We start from the raw sequence: 27,486 nt of genomic DNA, 5'->3' as shown, positions 1-27,486 counted from the left end.
CTCCTAATTTCCAAAAACTGAAATGAAAAGGAACTACTAAATCATTACCAGGAGGGGGTTGCAATCTTATTTTCTTGTAAATAAAGGGCAAACAATAAAAATCAACCAAAAGAAAAAAATTCATGGGGGGGGAGAAAAGTATTTCCTAAAATATCTCTCCGTAGAGAAAGATGCCAGCTCCGGCCGCTCTCCCCCGCCGCCAGGCTGGGTGAAACGGCTCAGCCGAAGGCCAGAAAGATCCTTATTAGGTACCCTGCCTACTCCTTTCCAACCCCCCCATCAGGTCAGAAGGAAAGGGAGCAGCTGACTGGGGCTTTTCTGTTTGTTTTAGAGACTTTGGACAAAATATCCTATCCCTTCTGATAAGAGATGCTCCAGCATTTAAAATTCTTCTGTTTCTTGGTAAGAGCTGAAAACGTTACTGCTAGCAGGAAGCGCAACTACTGTTGTTTAGAGGGTGTGTGAATTGAGCTGTTAGTATTTAAGGTGGTGCAGAGGTGGGGGTTCACAGGTTAAGAGAAAAGGGAAAGCTAGTTTTAGACTTCGGGAGGCCCTGGCTCGGAAGCTCACGTGTTCTCCATCACCCGGTGTTACAGTGCTCACGGTTCCTTTGCTGGTGAAGCCTCACCGGGGCCAACACTGCTCTCCAAATAGGCAGATGCTCCTGCCAGCCCTTCTCTCCTCGGGTGAGCAGGCTCAGGCTGCTGTGACAAGTTGGAGGAGGGCCCGAGGGATCCCGAGAGACTCTGTGCGATGTGGCTGGAGGAACCAAGCAGAATGGGGAGGGCAGAGGTGCTGATGCTGGATGCTGTGTCCCCAACAGGCCGCCCCTTGAGACGGGCGCCTCCCCCATGACACCTGCCCGGCCAACGTGCAAAATCAACCAAGGATGAGACACAGCTGCAGCGAGGAACGCGTGCTGCTCCAGGACCCTCGGGGAACCAACTCGGGCTGAGGGTCCCTGTGGTCGGACCCTGTGCTCATGCAGTCGGCTGTCTCGCCCTGTACGCAGCAGCCTTTCTCAAAAGACAGACCCAAGAGAAGGTGACCACGACAGCAGGCACTCTGTTCACTGAGGTCAGTGCTCTGTTATTTCAGATAAATAAGTATATATAGAAAGGCCTGGAGAGAGCTACAGGCAGGAAGAAAGGCGGAGCGCACTCCCATGCAGGGATGGGAGAATGGGGGAGAGAGAAGAAGAAAGAACGAGAAAAGCAAGCTTGGAAGTCCAACGGTCCCTGGGTTCTGGCCACCCTAAACTCCACCTTGCACAGCTCGGCAGCAGCATGATCATAGAACAGACAAGTCAACAGAGAACCCGCCTCCCGCCCGCACCCTGTGGAAAAATATACATTCCAATATTTACGTAATAATTTAGATAGAATAAGTCTTCTGCATTTGTGCAAATAAATTAAACGGAACAATTTTCTTTTCTTTTCCCCGTAAAGAAAGAAACGGCAACGCAATTTAAAAACTGGCAGGCCGTTAGAAAGAGCCCGTTTGGCCTCTGACACACCGAGACAAGACAGGGCCCCTGGGCTGGGCTCGCAAGTCTTTGTGGAGAGTGGACCTTACCCTGATGACGATGGCGTTTGGGGGTTAAAGTGACTTGGGCGCACCCCGAGAACAGGGTCTGGTCCCACACGTTCACACCGCGGGGACGGGTGGGCGGCGGGGTGGAGTGGGGGGAACATCAAACACAGACTACATCCTCGGGGAGACGGGCTCCAGAAGTAGCAGTTCGGACGAGGGACGTTTACAAGCACGGAGTGCACAATAGTTTTGTTATTTACAGATACACAGCAGTCCTTCAAGTTTTCAAGTTTCATAAAAAGGGAAGGGGGGAAGGGACCAAAAAAACCCCAAAAACCCCAACGAACCAAAAAGCGGAAAAAAAAAAAACACTGAAAAAAACAAAAACAAACCCAGATTAACAACACAACTGTATCGCTCCGAGGACAACAGAGAGTTGACATGTTCACACACGTTTGTAGTATGTACATCAATTACAGAGGTGGTGACGCCGGGGAGGGGCCCACGCGAGCGGGCCTCAGCCGTACCCCCCCCCCGCCCACGTGCGCGAGAGCTCCCACGCACGCGCACACGCACCGCCACGCACGCCCAGCCGCGCATTCCCCGCTCGCACGCACGTCCACACGCACAGACACGCCCGCCGGGCAGCAGGCGAAGGGAGGCGGGTATCACCAGTCCGCGTCCTCCTCTATGTAATAATCAGGGGCGGTACCATCAAAGAGGCCGGGGTCGAGGGACTTCCGCTGCTTCCCTCTGGCGAAGACACGCGAGATGGAGCCGAATCCCATCTTCTCTTTCTTCTTTTTCCGTTTTTGGTCTTCAAGATCCTCTAGTGACTGAGGAGTCAGGCCAAGTGGCAGAGGTAGAGGGGAGAAGAACAAAGGCAAGCTGAGCTGGGGCAGAAGACAGGGAGGGGTAGGGGGTGGGGGATGGCTGGTGGGAGGCACCAGTGGGTAAGGATGACAGGGTCTGCCCCTCACTCGCTGAGCGGACTTGGGCCCGTTACAGAATCTCTCGGGGACGACACTAGGACCCATCCAAGACTGTCATGAGGATGTTGCTAAAGTGAGGGTAAAGACGCTTAGAACAGTGCCTGTGCCAGTAGCATTCGTAACGGCTGCTGGTGGGGTTTGTACTATCATTTAAATTCAGTTTGCCTACAGCCTTCCAGTGCTCGTGGAGGGCTTGCAGAATCGCATCCACGCATGCTACCACGGCTGACCACAGGGCCCATCCGGAGGGGACATCGCAAGTGTATTAAGTTCACTGCGAAAAATGTCCCCTTGGAAAAGGGGGCATAGGAGAGCCGGGAAAACCAGGAAGGAGGAAATCTGAGCTTCATGTCAGCCAAGAGCAAGGACCCCAGACCTTAAGGCCCTGGACAAGAAGCAGGACTGGCCTCGGTAGAGCGGGGAGGCAGGGGTTTGGGTTCTAATCCCAGTTATGTCACTACCCACGGAAACGTGGAGAGCCCCCGGCCTCTCTGAGCCCAGGTTTCTCGTCTGTGACATGGGGGGATTGTTAATAATGACAAAGACAGTGATGACGACGATGATGATGATGTGGAGGAGGTCTTCCTGTCGGGGCAACTACGGGACTGGGGATGGTGTCTGCACCAGAGCTTTGCAAACTGTCAAGTGCTTTATACAAAGATGCAGAGTGGTGTTACCGGTCAAAAAGGTGGGGGTTAGACTAGACTAATGGTTCCCCAAACCACGTCAGAATTGCCTGAAATCCAGCCAACCCCCCCTCCCCCAACCTGGTGGATCAGAATCTCTGGGGTGGAGGGCCCAGGAATCTGCATTAGAAAAATCTTCACTGGTGGACCCTGATGCAGACGAGCAGTCCAGAAGACCAGCATGTGGGACCCCCAGGACTAGAAAGCTGACCTCAGAGACCCCATCTGACAGTCAAATTCATGTTGTTTTCCTCCCTACAAACCCCTTCTCACTCTGAGGATAGAGTATTGAAAGGTTAAAAATGAATTTTAAAAAGTTTCCTGAAGCAAGGGGCCCAAAGAGCCCAGGGCCCACGTCATTAGCCCTTGGCTGCCAGGAGAAGACACTCTCCAGGGATGCGTGATGCACTTAGTAGGTCCACAGATCTAGAAGAGGACATGGAAGGGCAGACTCGGGTGCTGAGCCTGGCTGGGGCACTGACCCATGTGTGACCGAGGTAGTGGCTTAACTCCTCTCTGCCCTGGGTGTCCAAGTATGGACATGGTGGATGCTGAGGGCTGAGGAGGAAAAGGGTGAAGTCACGGTCAAGGTGGGGTGGAGGGAGGGCCTGAGTGGCCAGGGAAGGCACACCTACCTGTACAATGGGGTTGTGCAGGTTCTTCTGAACTGGGCCGGGACTGTCGCCCTGTAGCCAAAGGAGAAGAGGAAGATGAAACAGCAAAGACACATAACACATGAGAGCAGAGGTGGCCTGTGGAGCATGGGGTTTTCCGTGGAAGGAAGCCATCCCCTAGGGACCGCCCTGCTTCTGTACTGGGGAATCCACCCTCCACCCCTGAAGTAGACACTTCCAAATGGCTCAATGACGACACCCGGGGTTCATGAAGATGCTGCCAGGACCAGGGGTCCTGGCCAGAGGCCCTGTGATGCTCTCCTGCCTGCTCTGGCTTCTTGACCCCTAACACCCTCTGACCAACAAATCAGTCACTCAAAGTCTTCTAAGTTCCTCTCCCAATTGGTCCACAGAGTTAGAACTGAAGTTGGTTATACTTGGTGCTTTTCATAAAGAAGTATAATTTTATAGAAAAAATAAAAATAAAGAATTTTGGGACAGGAAGACTTGGGAGACTACGCATCCTCTTATTTCCCCTACAAACAACACAATGAATCTCTTATTTTGTGGAGGGCCAAAACAGGGCTCATTAGCCTGATTTACAGGTACACAGAGAGGTTCCAGACAGTCCAACATTATAGAGCTAATTAAAACCAGAGCTACAACTCAAATTCAAGACTGTCTGGTTCTCCCTGGTCTAGTGCTCCTTCCTGTGAGTGTACAAAAGCCCTCACCACATCCCAGAATCAGTCTGTCCTGCCTGGGGGTGGGTACCATAGATCACTGGGATCACAAAAGTCATTACTAGGGAGACTCCTGGTGGTCACTTCCAGAATTGCAGGCAAAAGGCAAGAAATAAAGCATGTGTCACCTGAGCCAATGTCCATCAATCTTCTCCAGCCTCTCTGTGCTGAGTCCCCACCTCTGCTCTAAATAAGTGACTAGAGCATGAAAGGATGGGGAGGTCCTTACTCCAGGTCAGGCTGTTCCTGCTGGTACCAGGCCAAATGCCTGAGCATAGACGGTTACCCGGAGCTATTTTCAGGCTCTTCCTGGCTTACCTGTGTGCACATCTGTTGAGATGGGGGATGAAGGTGGTTGAGGGAGGGTGGGGATGGAACAAATGGTAGTTTAGTCTTTAGTCCCATCTCAAGGTTTGCAAACAGAACCTATTTGGCAGGCAGCTAAGGTAGGTTGGCCCTGTATAAGGCCATCTTTGCCAAATTTAAGGGGAAGAGAATGAGGCCAGAGCCCACTGAAATGCCTATGTGTAGAAAACTGGCTTATCAAAGCACCCATTGCCTGGCACCAGGGCTCTGTGTAAAGTGAGCTTGGGAATAAATATGCCGGATCTGCTGCCTGTAGCCTCAGGTATGTGCCAAAGCCAAGTTGGGCAAAAGGCTAGGTCTGAGCCAGAGGCAATTCAAGAGGCCTTTAAAGAACTCTTTCTGCAGAATGGATTTTCCAGCAGCATTTTGGCTGTCAAAGCCCCTGTGGGCCCCCCCATGGGAAGACAAAGTATGGCCCTTGGGAAGGTATTCTCAGATGCTACAGGGTATCTGGCCCACACTAAGAACAAATGGCACTGCTGGCTGTATGTATAGCTCAGCAGTGGTCCCTCAGAACAAGAGAGTAACATCAGAGGCCCCTCTACTGGCCCACCTTCCTCGTCTTGGTTCTGTCAGGACAGCCTTTGTCACCAGGGTTCTCTCCTGGGAACAAGAGAAGAACAGATTGCTTCCTTAAAGCCCCAGTTTAAACAGAATCCGAGCCCTGAGTGGGATTCAGGCCTGAAGTGACCTCCTTCCCCTCCTGACGTGGCTTTGCGAGGCCCCGGCCAGCAGTCTCTGTTGTCTATGTCACCACGCTGAGGCAACTTACTTTAAATTTAGTCTTAGCTTTTTTTTTTTTTTTGCGGTACGCGGGCCTCTCAGTGTTGTGGCCTCTCCCGTTGGGGAGCACAGGCTCCGGACGCGCAGGCTCAGCGGCCATGGCTCATGGGCCCAGCCGCTCCGTGGCATGTGGGATCTTCCCAGACCGGGGCACGAACCTGTGTCCCCTGCATCGGCAGGTGGACTCTCAACCACTGCGCCACCAGGGAAGCCCAGTCTTAGCTATTTTTATTAAGTGCTCTTCATTGTTATTCTAGATTTGGGGAAAAAAATGCTTCCATTGGGATTACTAACATAGAATAGTTACTGATTTTTATCAATTGATATTCTACTAGTACTGTTCTGTACTTCTCACTGTTAGTCTAATGGCTTTCTGGTTATTCTGTTGAGGTTTTCCAGGTAGATAATCATCCCACTGGCAAGTAGTGGTTATCTTGTCTTTCTTTTGCACGATATCCACCTCATTTCTTGTTTCTTATCCATCTCACTGGTTAATAAAACATTGAGTTTTTGAGAAAGGCTTCCTGTGTGTCTGAGGACCCGACTCTACTGTGTCTTTAGGACGCGGCAGGGGCGCCCTCTGGATTCTCAGTCGCGTGATGGAACACATGTGAAAAGTGGTCCCCACATCCTGACCCCAGTGTTTCACAGTAGAGCCTTGATGTGGCGTCTTCCTGTCCTCAGATGCTTGACCCACCCACCTTCGTTCACCCCCTCACCCCTGGGGAGCCTGTCTGTCCCACCAGCCATCAAGAGTTAGGTGGCTACGGACCTGTGCCTCTTGGTAGCTGGGACCCAGTATGAAATCAAAAACTGTAATTAAGTAAGCAAAGCAAACATAACTTAGAACAAATTCACCAGATGCCTCTCCAGAGGCAAAATGTGCAAAAACTCCTGGAGATTCAAAAAAAATCCAGCTCATTCCTGCAGGACCAAGAGCTGGCTCTACAGGGAAACAGGGGTGGTGGTGAGGTCCTGAGCCCTGGAAGGTATGGTCTGGGAGGAGAAGCCTACGGTCCCAGACATAGCCCACCAGAGATAAGCCCAGGCTGCTCAGACCCTGAGGCCGACCCAGGCCCGCCATCCTCTGGATTTTCCTTGCCCTCCCGGACACAAGGAGCCAACAGGCCTCATTTCTTTCTCTCCCCACATCCATCTCTTCTTGCAAAAGGAAAGAACAGAACAGGAAATGCCTTCGCCAGAATGCTTCCTGGGTGGACGAGAGGAAACAGCGGGTAGGTCTTCACCCCCTCCACTCCCACCCCTGTGGTTTCCGGGCGGGGCCCAAGGCCCAGGCCCTGCTGCTGCTGGCCTTACGTTGCAGAGGGAGTGCGTCCGGTGTCGAGGGGAGTTGATGTCGCTTGGCGTGGACGACCGGTCGCCTTCGGCGGCAGATGCGTCGGAGATGACGGAGGGCTGCCGGGAGTGGCAGGGGCTCACCCTGACCGCTGGAAAGCAGGGACAGCTGGTGAGTGGGGGATGGAGAGAATGTCCTTGCCTTCACTGACTTGCAGGTCAGTCCACCCGACGCCCCCATTATACAGATGGGAACACTGAGACATAGAGAAGAGACTTGCCCAGCTCTCCACCCCTCTATTTCACAGCCCCACGGGTCACCAGAGAGCCACTGCCAGCAAGAAGCTCCAGCCTCTGGATCCAATTAGGCCCCCTCCTAACCAGGGTGAAGGGGAAGGGGCAGAAGTCTCCAGGGGCCTCGGTGACTGTCCTCACAGTGCTCCAGCCACCTGGACGTTCCCTAGGCCTGGTGCAGTCCTAACCCATGGTCAGTACCAGCTTCCCAAGAGAGAAGCCGTGAGGCTACCACCAGCTCCTCTCTTTCTCCCACCCCCTCACCCCACACCCAATCCGCAGCAGCACCACCAAACAGCCCCAAATCTGGCCACTTCTCTGCAGCCCCACTGCCACCACCCAAGCCCAGGCCACCACCGTCGCTTGCCTAGAAGACCATGGCGGCCTCCCAGAGGGCCTCCCTGCTTCCTCTCCTCACTGCCATGAGAGCCAGGCATCCGGTCTCTCTTTACCTGGGGGTAGATACGTGCGGTCCTCCTCCAAGCCGAGGGGATACAGCCCTGCCCACCCCACCAGCCTCGGCTCACGTCACAGCAGCTTTCTGATGGTGCCCGACACGCACCACCTCCCTCCTGCCTCACCCTTCGCTGGCCCTGCTGCCCATCAGGCACATCTCAGCCGTCAAGCCTCAGCCTGTCCTGAGAGGAACCTCCCCCTATTATCAGCTCTCCCCACTGTCTTTTCTTTCCCAACAAAGCACCTGTTTTCCACTGATTTCTCTCCCTGCACTGAATATAAGCTACAATCATTCTTTGTCAGTTTAGTTACATGTGTTTTCTGTCTTCACACCTACCATGCCAGCTTGATGAATGCAGGCAGTCTGGGTGTCTTAGCCATGTCCAAGCCCAGCGCTCACGGCGCCTGGTGTGCAGTAGGTGTTTACTCAATAGTAGATGAGTTCCTGGAAGCCCACCCAAGTCCCCCAGCAGAGTGCTCTCCTGTCTGCAGACGCTGGATGGAGGAAGCACTTTCTGCTCGACAAGACTGAGGACCTACTGTGTGCAGGCAGCATGTGAGCAGGGAGGGCTACATTACCGAGAAAGACAATCCTTGCTGCCAATGGCCATATGGTCATACGGAGGAGCGTGGGGCTTTGGAGTCAGGGACTTGGGTTCCCAGCTAGGTGACGGCAGGACCCACAGGCTCCAGAAGCCAGCTGCCTGTCTCCAACCTGCATCTGTCACACAAATGCGACCACTCGTAGAAGGGACAGAAAATGGAGCCAAGTGGGCCGCAGATGTACAGAGGAGTTTGGGGCTTCTACTGTGGCCCACGGGTACAGATGCTGACCACAGGCTGGGCCCCTCTTCCCCTCAGTGCCTGCACAAACACCCCTAACACTTATTTCTGCCCCTCCCACACATCCAGTGATTACCTGGAGCCGTCAATCAAGGAGCTCTCACTGTCTCCTCTGCCAAAGGACGCCCATGTGACCTAGACTGGAGAATCAGTGCATCCACTGCCAGACACAGTGATTGGTCCAGAGGTAGGCATGTGACCCTGGCTGGCCAATCAGAGTCCTTCTTTGGGATTTACTATACACACAGAGAAAGATTTCTCTTTCTCAAGACTTTTGAGCTTCAAGGGCCCTAAAAGCCTGAAACTGCTGGAGACTGTTTTCTGCTTTGTGAAAAGACGTGGCCTAAAGATGAGGTCGAATGGAGGCAGGCAGAGCTGAGAGATGGAGAGAGTCAGACAGACCCAGGTATTGTCTGAACCTTGGTATCCAGCTATGCCTGAGGTCCATCTCTTAGACTTTTCAGTCCCCTGAGCCATGGCCTCTCCCCTACACACCCCTAAAAGCAGCTATAGTGTGAATAAAGAGGCCGCCCCTCCCAGTGGGCCAGGTGGCCTCCTGAGACACCCCCGGAGCTGTGGCTGGGCTGGACTCACCTTGCCGGTCCCCAGGGTGGGGGGGGTGTGAGTGGTAGAGAGTCTGCTGGCTCTGCCGGATGGCTGCGGTCAGTGGGAGGTCCGCCTGCACCACCCACTCCTGGTTGCCATTAAGCACCGTCTCGCCCGGCATGGCGAGTGAATGCCGCTTGGGGACATCCTTGGTCAGCGTGGCTAAGGACTGCTTGGCCTGGAGAGAGAGCCGGGGGACAGGAAGAAGACGACGTGATCAAGGGGACCTCTCAGCCTACTGCTTGGCCATTACCCACCATCGTGAGAAAGCCACGAATCCAACCTCTGTGCCAGGGTGTCTCTGGCTCTGCACTGCATGCCAATCAGTACCTCACATGAGGGTTTGCTTTGGGGTTAGTTACCCCTTAGTTCCTGCCAACACAAAGTGAGAACACAAAGGGGGACCGAGGACACACTTAGCACCCATTCTTTCGGGTTCTCCAAGAACCAGCTGGGATTTGAATGAGATGGTAAGAAAATGGTGTTTTGCCTTTCAGCACCTTACCTCCTCCCAAATTCAACCTCCGATGGCCCCTTCACAAGGTGTTGTGCAACACAGGCTGGGGATAGGGCAGACCCCAACCTGGCTCTCAGGGTCACATGAGAGTACGTGGGACACAAGGAAACCCAGGGACAGGCATGGGGCTGAGTTCGGGCAGGTGGGATAGAGAGCTCTTCCTTTCTCGGTCCTGTGCCTGAGGTCTCTCCCAGCTTTGGATTATCTCCCCCAGGGTATGTGGGGTTGTATTAGAAGTGATCTCAAATTATTTGGGGGAGAAAAAGGGTACATATTAGAAATGTATTAATGCATGTTCTTTCGTTCATAGTCAATTTCCACTTCCGGACTAGCTCCCCAGGCTCATGTCAGGGGAGAGGGGGCACACGGGGCGGGGCCCAAGGGCCTCACACTGAGATTTCCAGTGAATCTGGGGGTCACTACAGAGGGCAGAGCCACCATGAGTGCTGGCCTTGCCCCTAAAATGAACACGGATGAAATGGAAAAACCTCACCTCATGTCTCTCCTAGCTCCAGAACTTTCCATACCTCCCGCAAGGCCCTGGGCCCCTCCATGCAGAGCAGAGGTCCTTGAGAAAGAGATTCTAGCTGAGAAATGAAGTTCTTGACCTAAAGCCTGATATACCCTCATCATATTGACCAGCTGTGTTATTTTAGACAAGTCACTGCCTTCTCCGAGCCTTCCTTTCCCCATCTGTGTAATGAAAAGCCTAGACCAATCTTTAGGGCTCCCTCTAGCTTGGATACCCCAGGAGTCTATGAAATCACTCCCCTTCCACTGCCAGACCCCAGGGAATATAAACCCATATGGCAGAGGGAGGCCGAGTTGGAGTCAGCCCCACCCCCAAGCCAGGTAATAGTCCCTGCCTGGTTTAGAAACATATCATGTGCTCCGTGCAACAGCCCTGGGTCTCAAGTAGGGAGTGTAGGATTAGCTGTGCTTGACCGAGGAGAAACCAGGAACTCAGAGAGGTTAAGTGACTTCTCCAAGCGTGCACAGCAGGCACAATGTCCAAGTTGGGGCCCAAGTCTGGGAGCCTGGGAGCCCCATGTGGTTTCTATGGTGCCCACGCTCCTCTGGGGCAAGGAAATAACCAGCACAAGTGATGCAGACTCTGAATCCACGAGGCAGAGAGTGGGGCGTGGCTGGTCACCACGGGATCCCCAGCACCTGGCTTGGGGCTGGGCACATTCAGTGAAGCACTCAGTAAAAATCTGCAGAGGAAATGGAAGCAGGCTTCTGCCACGTCCAGGCGGACGGCCCTGGGAAGCAACTCTGTTAGTTTACTACAGGAACGGTGGAGCGACCCTCCTGCCCAAGGAAGGAGGCAGGCTGGCTGTGTCTCGGAGCAGGTCCAGTGTCACGGACTCATGTTTCCTGGACCACCGCATCTCACTCGGGACCACATCTGCCCTCCCCTCCAGGTGTCTGTGCATCTGGCCTCCGAGCCCTCCATCCTGGCACCGCTCCGTACGGGCAGCTGCCCCACCCCCTTGCTTCCTCCTGTCCAATCCATCTTGGCTGCCAGGAGGGTGGACTTGGGTGGGAAATGAGCGCCCAGTCGCTCTGCCATCATGCTAACTAACCCTCAGCTCTGCCCTCTTGCAGACATCCCCAGCCACACACGTGCAAAGCGCAGGCAAGCCCAAGTCGCCCACTGAGATAAGCAGCACCGGAAGGCACGAGGAAGAGGCCTGGGCAGGACTGCTCTCCTGGCCGCACCTGGCTTCCTTCTTCCAGGTGGATCTCCGCTCGGTCTGGGCCTGAGAGCGGCACCTCCTAACTCAGCAGGCGGCTTGGCATCATCGCTGCCTGACAATGGGGAGGAGCCTACGGTTAGTCCTGCAGGATGGGGCAGGTGTGCCTGTGAATTCTGAGCACAGGAACCTCTCCCAAACTGTCCACTCATGAGTTTAAACCTCTGAGACAGAGCGAAACAGAGACGTGAACTGCAGACAAGGCACGTAAGGTCTAACTTAAAATACGTGCATGTACTCTCTGTCTCTCTCGTTGCTGCGTTGAATCATCTTCGTGTGATAGTCTGCACAGCATTTCTCTACTAATCCCTTCCATTAAATGCAACTCAATGCTGGGAGTTCCCTCTGCACCTCCACCCCCTGCTGAGAACCCTAAGCCCACAGTTTTGAGCTCCTGGGAACTGGAGAATTGGCTCAAACACCCTCATGTGACAAAAGTCAGACAGAACTGGGTTCAAACTCCACTTCTACTATTTGACTTGCTGTGTGATCTGGAGCAAGTTACTCCACCGCTCTGAGCCTCAAGGTCCTCACAGTAAGATGGGGAACTGAGAGGGATTACTTTTATAGGTAAGTTGTGGGATGAGGTGGCCCGGCACAGCGCCTCGGAGCCTAGGCTGTGGCATCCAGTGGCCTGGATTTGATCCCAGCTCTGCCACTTCCTAGCTGGGAGATCCTAAGAGAGGCCCCTCACCCCTCTGTGCCTTCATGTCCTAGTCTGTCTGATGGGGATAACTTGGGTTCCATGGAGAGTGCTTAGACGATGGTTAAAAAAAAAGCTCAATGAACGTTGGTGACTGCTATTATGAAACAGTTTCCATTTCACAAGTAGGAGTCAGACGTGGAATAATTCACATGAAAGCCCAGGATACTGTCTGGTCTATTGTCCTGTTCAAAAAGTAGCAGGCTGTTAGGATTACTTATGCCTCCCTGAGACCAGACAATCTGGGAAGTGGAAAGGGAGAGCGGCACGGGGGCCCTGCCCTCCCCCACCCTCAGGTTCCTAGCTGCCTGGAGGCCAGGATGTACTTCCAGTAAGAGAACAGGCCTGGCCCCGGAGGGATGCTGTGAGTGCGGCTAAAGGGAACCCTTTACCTGCTTTCCAAGGAATTTGAGCTTGGCTAGGGAACGTCTCTCCCGCCAAAGGCAGGGAGGATCCGGGGGCAGGAACCTTCCAAGCAAACACGAGAAGGGTCGTGCTCCCGTGGACTCCAGCTGCAGAGACGCTGCATCTGCGCCAAAGGAGCATGACGCCAGCTACAAGCTGACTCCACCATCCTCTTCCTGGGCTTACTGGCCGTGACCCTGTCCCAGATCTCAGGCTGCAGGAGCCGCAGGTCCAGCATGGAGGTGCCAGCATGAGCTGATGACGCAACACTGGCTCCATACCGTCTCCGACAACCGCAGGCCCGGGGGTGGAGGGAGGCTCTTGGGGGACAACGTCGGGCTCGGGTGGGCCCTGACCTCAGACCCAGTGTTCAGAGCTGGCTGTGGGCCAGGGCTGGTCTGCTGGGCCAGGATGGCAGTGGTCCGGGGCCGGGAGGTGTGCTTGTGTGGCCAGCTGGTTTCCTCAGAGAGAGGGCAGGAGTGGTGCCAACCCAGAGCATGGCCGTTAAAAAACAAACCGCGATCACCCTTGACCCCTGCCACTCGACCCTGCCTCTCGCTGGTCCCTCACCGCGCCCTACTCTTGCCTGGGCCTGTGGCGGCTGTCACTTTTACAGACGAGGAAACTGAGGCCCAGGCAGCTCAAGGACACAAAATGACTGGCTAGTGGACGGGACGTGGGAATCCACGACTCCTGGTCCTGGCGCGGCCTGAGGACAGGCTGGTCTCCAACATCAGTAACGACAGCTAACGTCCACTGAGTGTGGGTGGTGAGCCTGCCCCGATTTCCCGTCACCTCACCTCACAATCACCCCAGGAGGAAGGTCTTATACGTATGAACACAGGCTCAGAAAGGTTAAGTCACTTGTCAAAGATCACACAGCCAGGAAACGCAGGCCCCCAACTGGGGCTGTGTTAGAACTGCACGGCCAGGGCAGAGACAGACACTGAGACGAGGGAATCCCACACTTTACAGAGGAGTGGTTCGCAACCGGCATGAATTCTCTCCCCCTCCAGGGAACACTGGGAAATGTCTGGAGACGTCATTCCCCACAGCTGGGAGGCACTACAGGCATCTTGTGGGTGGAGGCCGGGGATACTGCTGCATAGCGCACAGGACGCTCCCACAACAGACTTCTCCGGCCCCCAAGTGTCAACAGTGTTGAGGGTGAGAAGCCCTGGGTACAGCGTACATAGTAACGTAAGAACTGTCTCCCATTTTGGAGAACGTTGATAGAAAACTAGGTCACCAGGAACCAGGCTCCTGGGGGAGGGAGTGGACAGGACTAGCACTTGGGGGGGAGCCTGTGACCTCGGGGCTGGCAGCCCTGTCTCCCGCCTGCTCAGTGACTGGAGAGGCCACTGGGGAAGGCCTGAGGGATGAGCGATGGCTGGTAGGAGGACGCGCCTCCTTCAGGCCAGCATCTGGGTGTCCTTTCGGAGGCCTCCCATCACGGAGCGCGGGGACTGCCCACCTCCCGGCTCTGCCTCTCAACTCTCTGGGCAGCTCTGGGTGAGCCTCCTGCACGCCGAGCCTGTTTCCAAATCTGTAAAATGGGCACGACAAGAATACGTAGCTCACTGGAGTGACCGCTAATGGATATGGGTTCTTATTAGGGTGATGAGATTGTTCTGGAATTAGATAGTGGTGACGGTCGCACAACTTTGTGAACGTGCTAAAAAATCACTAAATTTACGTCATAAAAGGACGAATTTTATAATATGTGAATTATATCTCAATAAAACGCATACTGAAAGTTTTTTACTTAAAAAAACAAACAAACCACAGGGTGGTCTCCACAGAGCCAGTGTGGCTACAGAAGTGAAACTGCTCCATGTGTGGTAATGCCTAGTTCGGCCAGAAGTTGTTATCAGGAAATGTCCCCTCCCCAAGGGTTGGAGCCCATCAGCAAGCACCAAGAGAGATGTTTGCTTCTTGGGAAGCCAATGTCCTTTGACTTTTACTCGAGTGAAGCGGCCCTTTTCAGCTGCATAGGGTGTGTGGAGACCCAGTGGAGGCTGGGTTGGGGAGGGGTAATGCCTGAATTGGGGCAGGGCCTGCTCACCCCTCACCAGGAAGCTGCGCCATGGCTTCCGTGTTGTGGGCAGGTCACTTAAGAAATTACCTATCACCAGAGCCACAGCCAGAACTCCTAGATCAGGAGTAAGCAAGCGACCCCAGATGGACCACTTGAATACCCTGTACTTGATCAGACTTTTGAAAACTGAAGTGAAATTCAGAGGGCAAAGGGTTTGGGTTCATCTCCCCCAGCAGGGGCCACTGAGTGGACCATTCCAGATGGAATCCTGGCTTCCCCACTCCCTGCGGCTGCCTTGGCTTTGGCCCATTTCCAAGCCTGGCCCTCCACCTTCCCACTGCACCTGTGAGCTCCTGACTTCCTTCCAGTGCACCCTGTGTGCTCAGATAGCCCGAGCTGCTTTCTGTTGCTTGCAACCCGAGGACCTCAGGCACACACGCAGGGAAGGTACCTTCCCTCTAGTCTCGTCCTGGCCAGCAGTGCAGTGAGGGGAGCTGGACAACACTGCCCGGAGCTGGCAGCCCTGGAAGCCTCCAGGCTGTGAAATTCTGCAGATGGCGGGCAACAGAGGGGACCTCCAGGCAAGTGGACACACACCAACACCGGGGCTCTCACAGGCTGTGCCTGTGCTGACATTACAGCAAACCCACCACCCTGAGCTGCAAACATTCACCTAACTATTCACACTTAGCAGAGAGGCCTGATGCCTGCCAGAGGGAGGGGGCAAGAACCTGAGTTTCGCTGGCCAGAACTAAAGCAGGTCGAGTTATCCGGGCATGGTGAGAGTGGAAGCAGAGGTGAGCTGGCTCCCAATCCTGAAAGACCCCAGAATTCCCCAGGATGCTTGAGGTTAGTGGTCCATGGCAAGGAAGAGCCATCTGTCCATCACAGGACGCTGGGAAGACTTGGGAGAATGAAGGTCTCACCTCACCCTGCACTCCCTTCCCAGATTGTCAACTTGAAAGGTTTCTGTCTGGGCTGCATGTGGCAGCAGGGCCGCCAGCACCACCGACCCCACTGGTGGGAAGACCCCAGAGAGGAGACCCAGCAGCTGGAGCTCCCTCCAGCCTGGGCAGCTCTCACCACTAGGGGTCAGCATTGGACAAGGAGACCCAGGAAGCAGAGGGTGGGATTGGTCCCAGGAGGGGCCCACAGATCCTGACTTGCCCTGGGTGACCCCTGCTCCTGAAGCAAGTGACCATAGAAAACCTCCCTCTTGTCATATCATCACTCACCATGTACAGGCCGGGCTAAGTGCTTCTCTTGCATTATTTCATTGAAATCCTCACAAGAGCCCTATGGGATATATGCATTTACCCTTATTGACACTTGATGGAACTGAGGCCCAGACAGGGGAAGGGTCCTGCCCAAGGTCACACAGCTAGACAGCGATGGGGGCTGGATTCAAACCCAGAACCCATGGTGGTAACCACACCGTCAGCCAGCATCAGTGCTGCAGAGAACACTGAGTTCTCACTAAGAAACATGCGACTCCCCCCACCTTGGGAGTTCCCTACACACTCTCCTCCCAGCCACCACCACGTTTAGCCATGGTGGTTTCAAAGGCCCTTTAAGCCACGAGCTCTCTAAAGTTGATCAAACATCTCTTGGGGAAGGCAGAGTGGGATAAAGACCCTCACCCCCACCCCAGGACCAGATAAAGGTCACTGAAGCTCAGAGAAGTTCAGTGAGCAGACCAAGGTTACACAGGAGCAGGTAGAACAGAACTCCAGGGCTCTGGACCTCAGTTCTGCTGACAGGCCAGGCCCGGAAACACCACCTAGACTCTCTGTCCCCACGTGCAGGCTGCCCATCTCTGAGGAAAACACAGTGGAAGTATTTTGAGGGATTTTTTGGATTAGAAAAAAACATTTTTTTCCTTGAGGACCCAAGTAATAGAATAAGACTGATGAAAACAGGGGGGAAAAAAAGGAAATAAAAGCCACTTGTGATCTTACTACCCAGAGATAACCAATATTAATTTTTTGGTATTTTCCTCCCAAAGGCTAGTGGATGGTTTCCCAGCATCCCCACACGCTCGGCCCCAGGCAGGTGGATGAAAGTTGGTGTGGTTGCCGCGAACAAGCAGAGGGGGCATCCTAGACCCCGCCCTGGCCCCGCCCCCGCCCCTGCAGACTCCACTCTGGACTCCCAGGTGAGCCCACGTGCACTTCCTCTCTCCCAGCACATGACATCACTTCCGGCAGATGCCCCACCAGGCCTGGGTGGGTGAGGGGGCGGGGTCTCACCATGGCCAGCTCCGCCTCCAGCTCCTTCATGCGGTTATCCTTGAGGTCCAGCTGGGAGCGCAGTGCCGTGGCGTGGTCCGTGGCCTCCTTGGCTTGGCGCCGCAGCTCCCACTTCTCGCGCTCCAGCAGGTCCTTCTCCTTGGCCAGGGCTTTGACAGCGTCCTCGCTCTCCTGTGGGGAGAGGCCAGCGTTACAAGGAGTGCGGGGCGCGGGCGCGAGGCGTGGCGTGTGGCCTACCCTTGGCCCACCCAGAGGGCCTTGACCCCCAGACCAGAGGAAGCGCAGGGAGGCCCCACAGCACCGCAGGTGGCCGGGCGCTCGGGCCCTGGAGGAAGAAAGCCCTGGGTTGGAGACTGGAACAGAGACAAACTTAGTAGATGCTCAGCCGTTTTTCTTCAATGGATAAATGAGCAAACAAATGTCCTAGGTAAGTTCTTTTAACTTATCAAGTCTTCACTTCTCCATATTTAAAATGGCGGGGGAATCAATACTCCTCATTTCAAAGAATTGTTATAAAGACTAAATGACTTCATTTGAGGGAAATAGTTAAATGGAGCCTGATAAAAGTTAGGGTCATTAGTGGGTTTGGGCCTCTGTTCTGCTGTTTGGTAACGTGTGTGTCACAGGAAAACAGGGACAGCGGAGGCACCTGCAGCCCACCTGTCTTGGCTGCCACAGGGCCCTGCCACCATCCCACAGGGTCACAGCCGACGATGGGACAGGCTGGACCCGCAGCTAGCTGTGGTGTCTGAATGCAGCCCAGTCCTCTGGCCGTCACCCCGGCCCCAGCTCCCGGCTGGTCCTCCTGCATAAGCTGTTTTCTCCGTGATGCTGAGGCGAGGGCCATGGTCTCCAGCTGTGCTGGTCCAGCAGAGCCAGCAGGCAAGGAACAGCCGGCTGGATCGGGGGCCTGACCTCTGTTGGTAAGAGCCAATTTCAGGACACCAGGCATCTTTCCCCCAGAGGAAGGGTCCCCGCAGGGGGCCCTGCCCACCCACCCAGCCACGGTCTTCCCATCCACCAAATCGAGAGCCGAACTCCAGGTCTCTGTGCAGCCTGGGACTGCGTTGAGAGGCAACCATCCTGCCTTGTCTAGCAGCCCTGTCGCCGAAGGCCTGAATTCCAGATGGCCAGAGACTAGGAGGCCAAGGTCTGGCCCTTTCTGCATGGCTGTCACAGAGCTGGAGCTATGGCTTAGGTTCCTGGGAAAGAGAGCGAGTCTGGGTCGAATCCTGGCTTTGCAAGGACAAGCTGCAATAACTGTCGTGCCTCAGTTTCCTCGTCTGTAACACGGGATCACAGCACCCGTCCTTGAGGGTGTTATTGTGAGGACTGGATGAGATAATCCAAGTTTAGAGCTCAGAACGGTGCCGGGGACACAGCAGGCACTCACTCATGCACTCAGGACGCTGCTCAAATGTCTCCCAGAGGCCTTCCCTGACTATCTGGCTAAGAAAGCAGCCTCAGCTGTTCCCAATCTGTTTCTCATACTGGTACCGGATACTGGTCATTCAACCAATATTCGTGGATGCTACCAGCAGTCACAAACCAGAAAAATCCCTGTGCCCGAGGAGCTTACACCAAAAAGCCCTCCTGCACACTCCAGGTCATCGGCAGACACCCGGGTCGCAGAACAGCAGCCTGGCAGACGGCAGCCAAGGAACACTGCTGAGTAAAAGGAAGCGTGTTTGACAGCAGCTGTGACTGACTCCAAAGGCCGTCCCAGGACAGCTCTCCCAGCTGGGGTGAGTGGAGGACACAGGTGTCTGTGTCACCAGCCCCAGGCTTCTCAGTGTAGTCTAGAGGAGGTGGTGTGTGTGTCAGGGGGATGATTCCTTCCAGGACGTGTCTCCTAGGGGTCAGGATGCCTGGGTGTGAAGTCTCAGCTCCATCCGCTACAAGCTGTGTGACACTGAACAAGTAATGCAGCTTCCCCAAACCTCAACCACCTCATCTATGAGAGAACGACACTATCACATCCCAGGGTGATGGTCAGAAGAGACCGGTAATGCGAGATGCAAAGCAAAAGATGGCATTATAGCAAAAGCCCGGGCAAAGCTGTACTCTCGGGTTCTGGAACCAAGGCTCTCCGTGCAGAGGGGCACTCCACCGCTAGTTATTTCTCTTCTCCTTTCTCTTTGAAGCTGTCTTCAGGTGGGGTCAGTGCAACAGCTGACAGGTATGGCCTCCTGGGTCACATGGTGGACCAACCAGCTCTTTCCCCTGGAGCTGGGGACCACGTCCCAGCATCTATCCTCAGCACCTAGCAGCAAGCCTAGATCCCGGAATGTCCCATGAAATGAAGTGTGTGGATCAGAACCACTGAGAGCTGGCTGGTGTACTAGTGGCTGCCTACCACATACCCCTGAATTAGGAAGAAGGTCCACTAGGACCCTCAGGATCATTTTTGTCTCTGTGTCTCTTTGCAGTCAGTAGCTCCACTAGTTGTGAGCAGACTGAGGGTTCCAGGCTGGGGGGAAAGGCTGTATGTAGGTGCTTTCAGCCTTGGTGAAAACTCTGACAGCCCCTCCCATGATCACACCTCTGGCAGCAGGAGTGCAAGTCTCAGTAGCAACTGTCACGGAATGTTTTGTACACATGTCAAGTACGGTGCTGAGGTTTCAGATGCATTATCATATTTAAACAAGCACCTGTGAGGCAGAGTCTGTGATTATCTCTATTTTACAGATGAGCAAACTGAGGCCAGAGAGGTAAAATAACTTCTGCAGCCCCGCAGATAGTGTGGTGGAGTCTCAATCCTTGCTGGCAGTGGCGGCAGGAAAGGAACTGAAGGAGACCTGCCTGGGGCGTTGAAACCTGACGGGGATCAAGGTGGCCGGAATTTATGAAGGAAGGACTCGGCCCAACTGTTTGGGACCTTGGATGCCAACCTGGGAGCTGAGGTCCCTCTGGCGACTCGACCTAAGTCAGTTTTCGCCTCTGTAAAAGGGGGATGATGGGGAGAATCATACCTCATAGGGTTGCTATTAAAAATAGCAAATGTAAAGAGATTAGGACCAAGACAGCATACAGCAAGTGCACAGTTAATGTTTGCCATCATTAATATGATCCTGTGTCAGGTGGTGACAGGTGGCCTCTAAAGGTGGCCGTCGTCACTGGCATTGTTAGGGTGCTTATCTAAACAGAGCCATCTTTTTTGATCCGCTTAGCCTTTTATCAGCATCACATTCCGTTCATCCGTTTGTTCATTCATTCATTCATGCATTCTTTCATTTATGCCACGCAGCTTGCAGGATCTTAGTTCCCTGACTAGGGACTGAACCCAGGCTACAGCAGTGAAAGTATGAAAGCGCCAAGTCTTAGCCACTGAACCACCAGGGAATTCCTGCCTGTTTGCTTTTCTGATCTGGATCTGTCCTCCTTCAAGGTGCATGTTCTCAGGGGACACTTCCCCCACCCCCGGTTCCTGGATCGTCTGGGACCCTCGGACCCCGGAGAAGGTCCTATCTGAGTTAATTTTCCGCGTGGTTCTTGCTTCTTCACTGAGACTCTACCATCCTCCCAGAGGCAGGGTCCATGACTGGGGTCTGTGTGCGGTCAGCCAGGACCCGCTCCTGCCTGGCCAGAGGCTTCCTGAGAGCAGATGGCTGTGTGCTTCTCTGGGTTTGCCAGGGGGACCAACACCAGGCAGTGGTAGATAGATGAGAGACCCACAGAAGGGCCCTGAAACCCACTGTGGAATTTCCATGATCAAATGCCTGACTCTGAATCCCCCAGAGGCAAAAAAAATAATAATAATAATAATAACAACGACAAGCATTTTTCCCCTGGCGTGCTTTCTGTGTACCAGAAACTTTAGTGCTGACAAGGCTGGGCTCTGAGTAGTTGCTATCATTATCCTGGCTTTAGGGATGAGGCCACATGGCTAGCAAGTGGCAGAGGTGAGAGTCTAACCCACTGTCTGGTCTTAACCACTGTACCACCCTGCCTCCCAGGCCAAGTGTGATGGTTACTTTTTTTTGACATACGCGGGCCCCTCTCCGTTGTGGCCTCTCCCGTTGCGGAGCACAGGCTCCGGACGCGCAGGCTCAGCGGCCATGGCTCACGGGCCCAGCCGCACCGCGGCATGTGGGATCTTCCCGAACCGGGGCACGAACCCGCGTCCCCTGCATCGGCAGGCGGGCTCTCAACCACTGCGCCACCAGGGAAGCCCGTGATGGTTACTTTTATGCGTCAACTTCACCAGACCATGGGGTGTCCAGCTTTTAGGCCAAACATCATTTCTGGGTGTGTCTGTGTGGGTTTATTTGGATGAGATTAACGTTTGAACTGGTAGACTCAGTAGCTCGCCTTCCCCAGTGGCAGGGGCTGGGGGAGTGGGCATCATCTGATCCGTTGAGAGCCCGAATGGAAAGTGGAGGAAGGGAGAAGCTGCTTTCTACCTGAGAGTTAAGCTGGGACATGGGTCTTCTGCCCTTGGATGGAACTTACAAGTCGGCTCTCCGGCTCTCTGGCCTTTGACTCAAACTGGATGACACCACTGGCTCTCTAGCTTGTAGAAGGCAGATCACAGGACTTGTCAGCCTCCACAATCATGTAGGCCAATTCCTTCTAATAAATCTTAATATATATATATATTACTTCTCTGAAGAGCCCTAAAACACCAAGGAAGCTGATGATCTGAGGACGAGCAGTGTCAAGGACAAGTTCAGCCCGGTGCCCCTCGCCCCTGGGGCCAGCAAATCACCAAAAGTAGGTATGGCCGTGGGCTGCTTGTCTGGCCCCTGCCCTGTGTCCCCTCCCCTCAAACAAGGGTGACCATGTCTCCCTATTGATGGGCATGGGGCCACTCAAGTAAAGGTTCTCCCTGCCTCACCTGCTGAAGAAGGACCAGGCTCCTGGGACCTGCTACGGGCCCTCCAGCTGGAGAAGTAGAAAGGTTGGAGGTGGACCAAGAAAGAGGCAGGTGGTGCTATAGTCTGAATGTTTGTGTCCTGCCAAAATTCATATGTTGAAATCCTAACACCTAATGTGATGACATTAGAAGGTGGGGCCTCTGGGAGGTGCTTAGGTCATGAGGGTGGAGCCCTCGTGAATGGGATTGATGCCCTTATAAGAGACCCCAGAGAGCTCCCTTGTCCCTTCTACCAAGTGAGGACATGGCCGGAAGTCTGTGACCCAGAAGAGGACCAAGAAAGCAGGCAGCCGGGGGTTCCCTTTCCTCCTCTCTGCTTCCACAGGTTGTTGACTTAATGCCACACTCTGTCTGCAAGTGACAGGCCCGGGGAGGCCAACTTCTAGGGACCCAGCTCACCTACTGTGGAAGGACAAGCAGGGGAAGCTGGGGCCCTGCTGCTCAGGGCTGGCACCCAGGGCACCAAGAGCTCCAGACCAGTCAGAGGCTGTGGGTGCCTGGCCCAGAGAGCTCCCCCGGGGCTGTTTTCATCCTGGAGAGGAAGGGATCTGTATACTTGGGAGGTGAGAGGGCAGGTCACTGGTAAACACCAAAGTGGGCCGTGGGGCTGAAGCTTTTAAATTTAAGTGCCATCTCTGACAGTCTAGCTCAGAGGAGACACGCGTGAATGCACTCATGCAACCAGGCCACCAACCACTGGGAGAACCACTCAAACCTCCCACGGCCGAGGAAACTTAACGAGCTTCCCACCTCCGTTTTCTCCACGGAGTACATGCAAACCTTGGTCATAGCTGTTGTCACGTGGTATGATGTACTTGAAGCGCAGTTTTCAACAGTTTTTCTGCCCCGCTCACCAGAGGTTACAACTCTCTCCCTGCAGACACAGCAGCTTACTAAGGCCTGCTTCATTGTGGGGACTGACTCTTTTTTCTTTAAGTTTTGGGACCCTCTTCAGCATGACCACAGCACATATACCAGACAGATATTTACTGAACCAAAGTCCTTGGTCATCTGACCAGAAACTCCTACTCACCCCACAGAGCCCAACCTATATGTCACCGCCTCTGTGAAGTCTTCCAGGACTCTCTCCCAGGAGGCAGAATTTCCTGCTGTCTCATTGTTCTCCCCAGCCCTTTTTTCACACTCTCATCATGGTACTATTAGTAAGACACAGAGCTGACAGTCACTGAGCACTTAGCATGCACTAGGCGCTATGCTGAATGCCCTGTATCCATCATCTCATACGGTCCTCATCACAGCTCTGCAAGGTCTGCACCATGATCGCTGTTTTGCAGATGAGGAAACTGAGGCTCTGAGAGGTTAAGGGAGATGCCCAAAGGCACACACGTGGGGAACCGGGATCTGAACCCAGGCTAGCCGGAATCCAGAACGCACACTGTCACTGACTGCGCTTTCCTGTCCAAGCTGGTTTGCCCAGGAGACATGGAGCCGTAACTAGGGGCTGTGCCTGTTCATCTCAGTGCCCAGACCTGGGCCTGACAAGGGGCCTCCCCAAGTGAGCATAAGGGGACACGAGCAGTGCATCTGTGTTTTGAGATTCAAGGCCAGACCCTGTGCCGGGTGGGGGAGGGGAGGTAATGAGGGGGCTGGTGGGTGGGGGGAGGGGAGGGGCGGGGGCTGCGTGCTGACCTTGCGGTGCTGCTCGTAGTTGCGGATGAAATCGCGCAGCTGCTCCTCGCGGCTCTCCAGCGTGGCATACAGCTGCTGCATCTGGCTCACCAGGTCCGTCTTTTCACCCTTTAGGCGCTTTCGGTCGGCTTTCATCGCTGGGGGACAGAGAACCGAGTTAGTTAGTTCCCGAGATCCTAGCTGCCTGTCACCCCGAACGCTGAGAAGGGACCCCGTCTCCTTCCCTTTTATGAACAGACGAGGAAACAGGGTTCAGAAAGAGGAAGTTTCTCTCCCAGGTTCCTATGTTACTCAGTGGCATTCCCCAGATTCAAACCTAGACCCGCCTATCCCTAGCGTCCCAATTCTCATTTCTCAGTTTTACTGACCCAGCCAGGGGAGCAAGTCCTTGAGTGAATGTCTGTCCCCGCCCTGAACTGCCTAGGTCCGCAGAAGGAAAGAGCTGGAGGCCTGGTGAGCTTGTGAACCCTCTGCTCCCCCGTCTCTAACCACGGCCCAGGAAGCTGATGGGATCCTTTACTTCCTGCTGAAATGAAATCCCAGGGCCCAGTCTGAGCCCAACAGAACTCAGCCCAGCCCAACAGTCCACTGTCTGCTCCAACTCCTTCACAGGGAAAAGTGTTTGATTAAAACCACACAGCAAGTTATGACACCAAAAGTATGAGTAACAGCAGAAAAAACAGATACACTGGACTTCATCAAAATTAAAGACTTTTGTGCTTCAAAGGATACCATCAAGAAAGTAAACAGTGCAAGGAATGGGAGAACAGAGTTGTAAACCATATATCCGATAAGGGGCTTATATCTGGAGTATATAAAGAACTCTTACAATTCAATAATAAAAAGACAAATAACCCAATTAAAAATTGGGCAGAAGATCTGAACAGACATTTCTCCAAGAAATAGCCAATAAGCACTTGAAAAGGTGGTTTACATAATTAGTCATCAGGGAAATACAAATCAACACCACAATGAAATACTACTTCATACTCGCTAGAATGGCTAAAATATAAAAAGAAGACAGTAACAAGTGTTAGCGAGGATGCGGAGAAACTGGAACCTTCATACACTGTTGGTGGGAATGGAAAATGGTACAGCCTCTGTGGAAAGCAGCTGACAGTTCCTCAAGTGATGAATCGTAAACTTCCCCTATGATACAGCAGTTCCACTCCTAGGTGTATATCTAAGAGAACTGAAAACGTATGTCCACACAGGAACGTGTGTATGTATGTTTATAACAGCTGTAATGCTGAAACAACCATATGTCCATCAACTGATGAATGAATGTTTAAAAGTGTAGTACATCCATGTAACGGTATATTATTTGACAATAAAAAGAAGTAATGATTCATGCTACAATGTGCTGAATCTTGAAAATATTATGCTATGTGAAAGAAGGCAGTCACAAACGGCCACGTGCCATATAATTCCATTCAAATGAAGTGTCTAGAATAGGGAAACCTATGGAGACACAGATTAGACTAGTGGTTGCCTTGGGCCGGGGGCCGGAGATATGGAGGCGTGGCCAAAGGGCATGATGAAAATACACTAATATTGATGTACATCTCTGAATATAATAAAAACTATTGAATCACGTACTGTAAATGGGTGCGTTGTATGCTATGTGAGTTGTATCTCAATAAAGCTGTCACACAGACAAGCAGACACAGACACACAGACATGGTGCCCTGTGTTCCACACAGCCTCCTGGCAGCAGTGTGGCTTTTGCTCCCTCCGGACTCTCCTCAAGGCACTGGCTCTGTACAGAAGGGAGTGGAGACGGGCAAGCCTGGGCTTGTGCAGGGCGGGCCCCACTGCCTTCCCCAGGGTTCCCAGCACTCCATCCCCTCCCCCCTCTGTGGAGAGAACACTGAGGAAGGAACTGTGGAGGCGGTGGGGAGGGGGCAAAGCAACTCCTTGGCTCTGGAAGCTTCCAGCGTGAGAAGGCACAGAGTGGTTAAGTAATTTGCCCAGAGTCACACAGCCACATCTGACTTCAAGGCCCAAACACTTGACCCTACATTATGCCGCCTCTGCAGAGAAGCCCCCAAACCCCAGAGGGTCCCAGCCCCACGGCTAGCTGAGGGCAGTGATAGCGGGCAGGCAACGGCGGTGCCACCCCATCTTGTCCCGGACAGTGAACCTGCAAACTCAGCCTCTGATATGAAAAAGTACGGCATAAGGACCGAGGACCCTGGGCTCTGGCTCGGTGCCTGACATAAGCTGCATCTTCACCCCCTACCTCCACCAGGACCGCCCTGTAGAACAGGGTAAGAGGCAGGCGAGCTGGGGCAGTGTCGTCACGTGCAAGGAGCCCTGGGGAGACCCCTGCGGTGGGGACCGCAGGTCTTGGGGGGCCCTTTAAATTCCAGCTTTGCGCTTCCTGGCTGCTACAGCTGGACTTGTCCCCTTCACGGCCAGCTTGGCTGAGCAGCACCTTAGGTCACCGTGGCCGGAATTCCAGGCCTGACTCTGGGCTGGACCCTGCCAGGCTGCGGACCGAGAAAACACGGAAGCTGAATCTCGCGGAATGATGCCAGGTGAAGATCATTTAAAAACAAAGACAAGGTGCCTCTGGAACCATGGCGTGAACCAAAAAGCTTCTGTGCCGTCTGCCCAGCTTTTCAGAAGCACAAATGTCCACAACCCACCCAGGAAACTCATGTGGAGGACCTGCGAGCACCTGGGGACGCCCCACAGGCCTGAGGTGGGAAAGCGGGCGTGTGTCCCCATCGAGCCTGAACATCCCCAAGTATCCCCAACAGATGTGGGGGTCCCCTGAAGAGGGGAACAGGTATTGTAACTCTTTAGGGAAATAAGGCACTTAGCCTGACAGACTCCCCAAGAAATAATTTAAACTACAGACACACAGCTATGAAAATTACACAGTGGAATGCGTCCTTCCTTTGTCATAAGCATGCTTTTATTTCTCCTTCAAAACCCTGTTTGACGATCTCCAAACATCCTTAATGCAAGATGAGGTGATGGTCCACGAGCATGTCGGTCTCTCTCTGTGACCAGCCTCCTCCTGCCTCGGCCCCAAGCTCCCCAGCGCTCTGTTCTCCTTCCCGGCCACCCAGCTTCACCCAGGTGTGTCCCATGCCAGCAACTAGGCCGCCGGAACCACTGCCATGGTGACAGGTGATGTCATGCCCAGTAGACCCTGCAGGAGACCAGCCTGGCTCCTGGGAATGTGGGGACTCTGGGGGTGAGAGGGAGGGTGTGCAAGGAGGGACTGATTTTTCTAACTCAAGGAGGCTGGATGTTTGCATGAGCTGGAGGGTGGAACCAGGGCCCCAACCATGACCCCAAGACGATGGCGCTTCTCTGGGGCCATCACTCTTCCCAAGCTTCTGAGTTCTGCCTTTCCACAGCAGACGCCCTCCTCTTTCCCTGGCTTGGGATGCCATAGCCCCTAACCCAGATGCGACGCAGGGTGGAGCAGTGTCAGCCCCAGTTTAACTTCTGCAAATGCGACTCTTGGCAGGTGGGACCAGAGAGAGAAGAAAGGTCCCTTGACTCCAGCCTTGGGCAAAACAGACCCCCTCCTCCAGTGCCCAGGTGACGGGAGGCCACAGCTGACAGGCAAAGAGAACAGCGCAGGGTAATTCTTGGCTTTTGAGCTTCTGGGGGTCGTGGGCCTGGAGAGTAAGGGATTTTACAGGGAACGCTGAGCACGAGGGGCTCTCTCCTTATGCACCGGGGCAGTGCCTGCAGTGAGAACCTTGCCAGGCAGTGAGGGACCAGGCTGTCAGCTTTCCCCTCTCCCAGCCTCGGTTTTCCCCCAGGATGGGCGTGCTGGACTCCGTGAGCTTCCTTTAACTTCTGAGGTCCTAGACAACTTCTCCTTGACCACTGTCCCCCGCAAACATGCCCATGGCCTTGCCCAACACCACACAGCAGGGCGGACGGGCACTGGTCTGGGGTCAGAGGATCTGGGTTCTGTCCCTGGCTCAGAGTCCTAACCACCGGATGAGGGAATTCCCTGGCTCTGAGACCTCAAGCAAATCACGTAACCTCCCCGCACCTCAATTCCTTAGATATTAAAACAATTCCCATGGGCCAGGCACGGCTCTCAG

General features: G+C 54.0%; 1 protein-coding gene across 2 annotated transcripts in view; it reads right to left on the bottom strand.

The window, feature by feature from the left end:
- The window catches only part of KAZN (kazrin, periplakin interacting protein), a 461,225-nt gene that overhangs the window by 41,695 nt on the left and 392,044 nt on the right, over positions 1-27,486 (bottom strand). Inside the window, exons 3-8 of one of the 2 annotated variants that reach the window (XM_065875265.1) lie at positions 23,408-23,544; positions 16,882-17,052; positions 9,201-9,390; positions 7,035-7,165; positions 3,847-3,897; positions 2,246-2,369 (exon numbers count right to left, since the gene is read on the bottom strand). In XM_065875265.1, coding sequence (XP_065731337.1) covers positions 2,246-2,369; positions 3,847-3,897; positions 7,035-7,165; positions 9,201-9,390; positions 16,882-17,052; positions 23,408-23,544 — 804 coding nt within the window. Of the gene's footprint in view, positions 1-2,201; positions 2,370-3,846; positions 3,898-7,034; positions 7,166-9,200; positions 9,391-16,881; positions 17,053-23,407; positions 23,545-27,486 lie in introns of those variants that run through there. The other variant, XM_065875272.1, reaches the window with a different exon arrangement.

This window comes from Phocoena phocoena, chromosome 1, assembly GCF_963924675.1.
Source record: "Phocoena phocoena chromosome 1, mPhoPho1.1, whole genome shotgun sequence".
Lineage (NCBI taxonomy): Eukaryota > Metazoa > Chordata > Mammalia > Artiodactyla > Phocoenidae > Phocoena > Phocoena phocoena.
The sequence above is the reverse complement of the archived record's forward strand: the minus strand, read 5'-3'. Positions and strand labels throughout refer to the sequence as shown.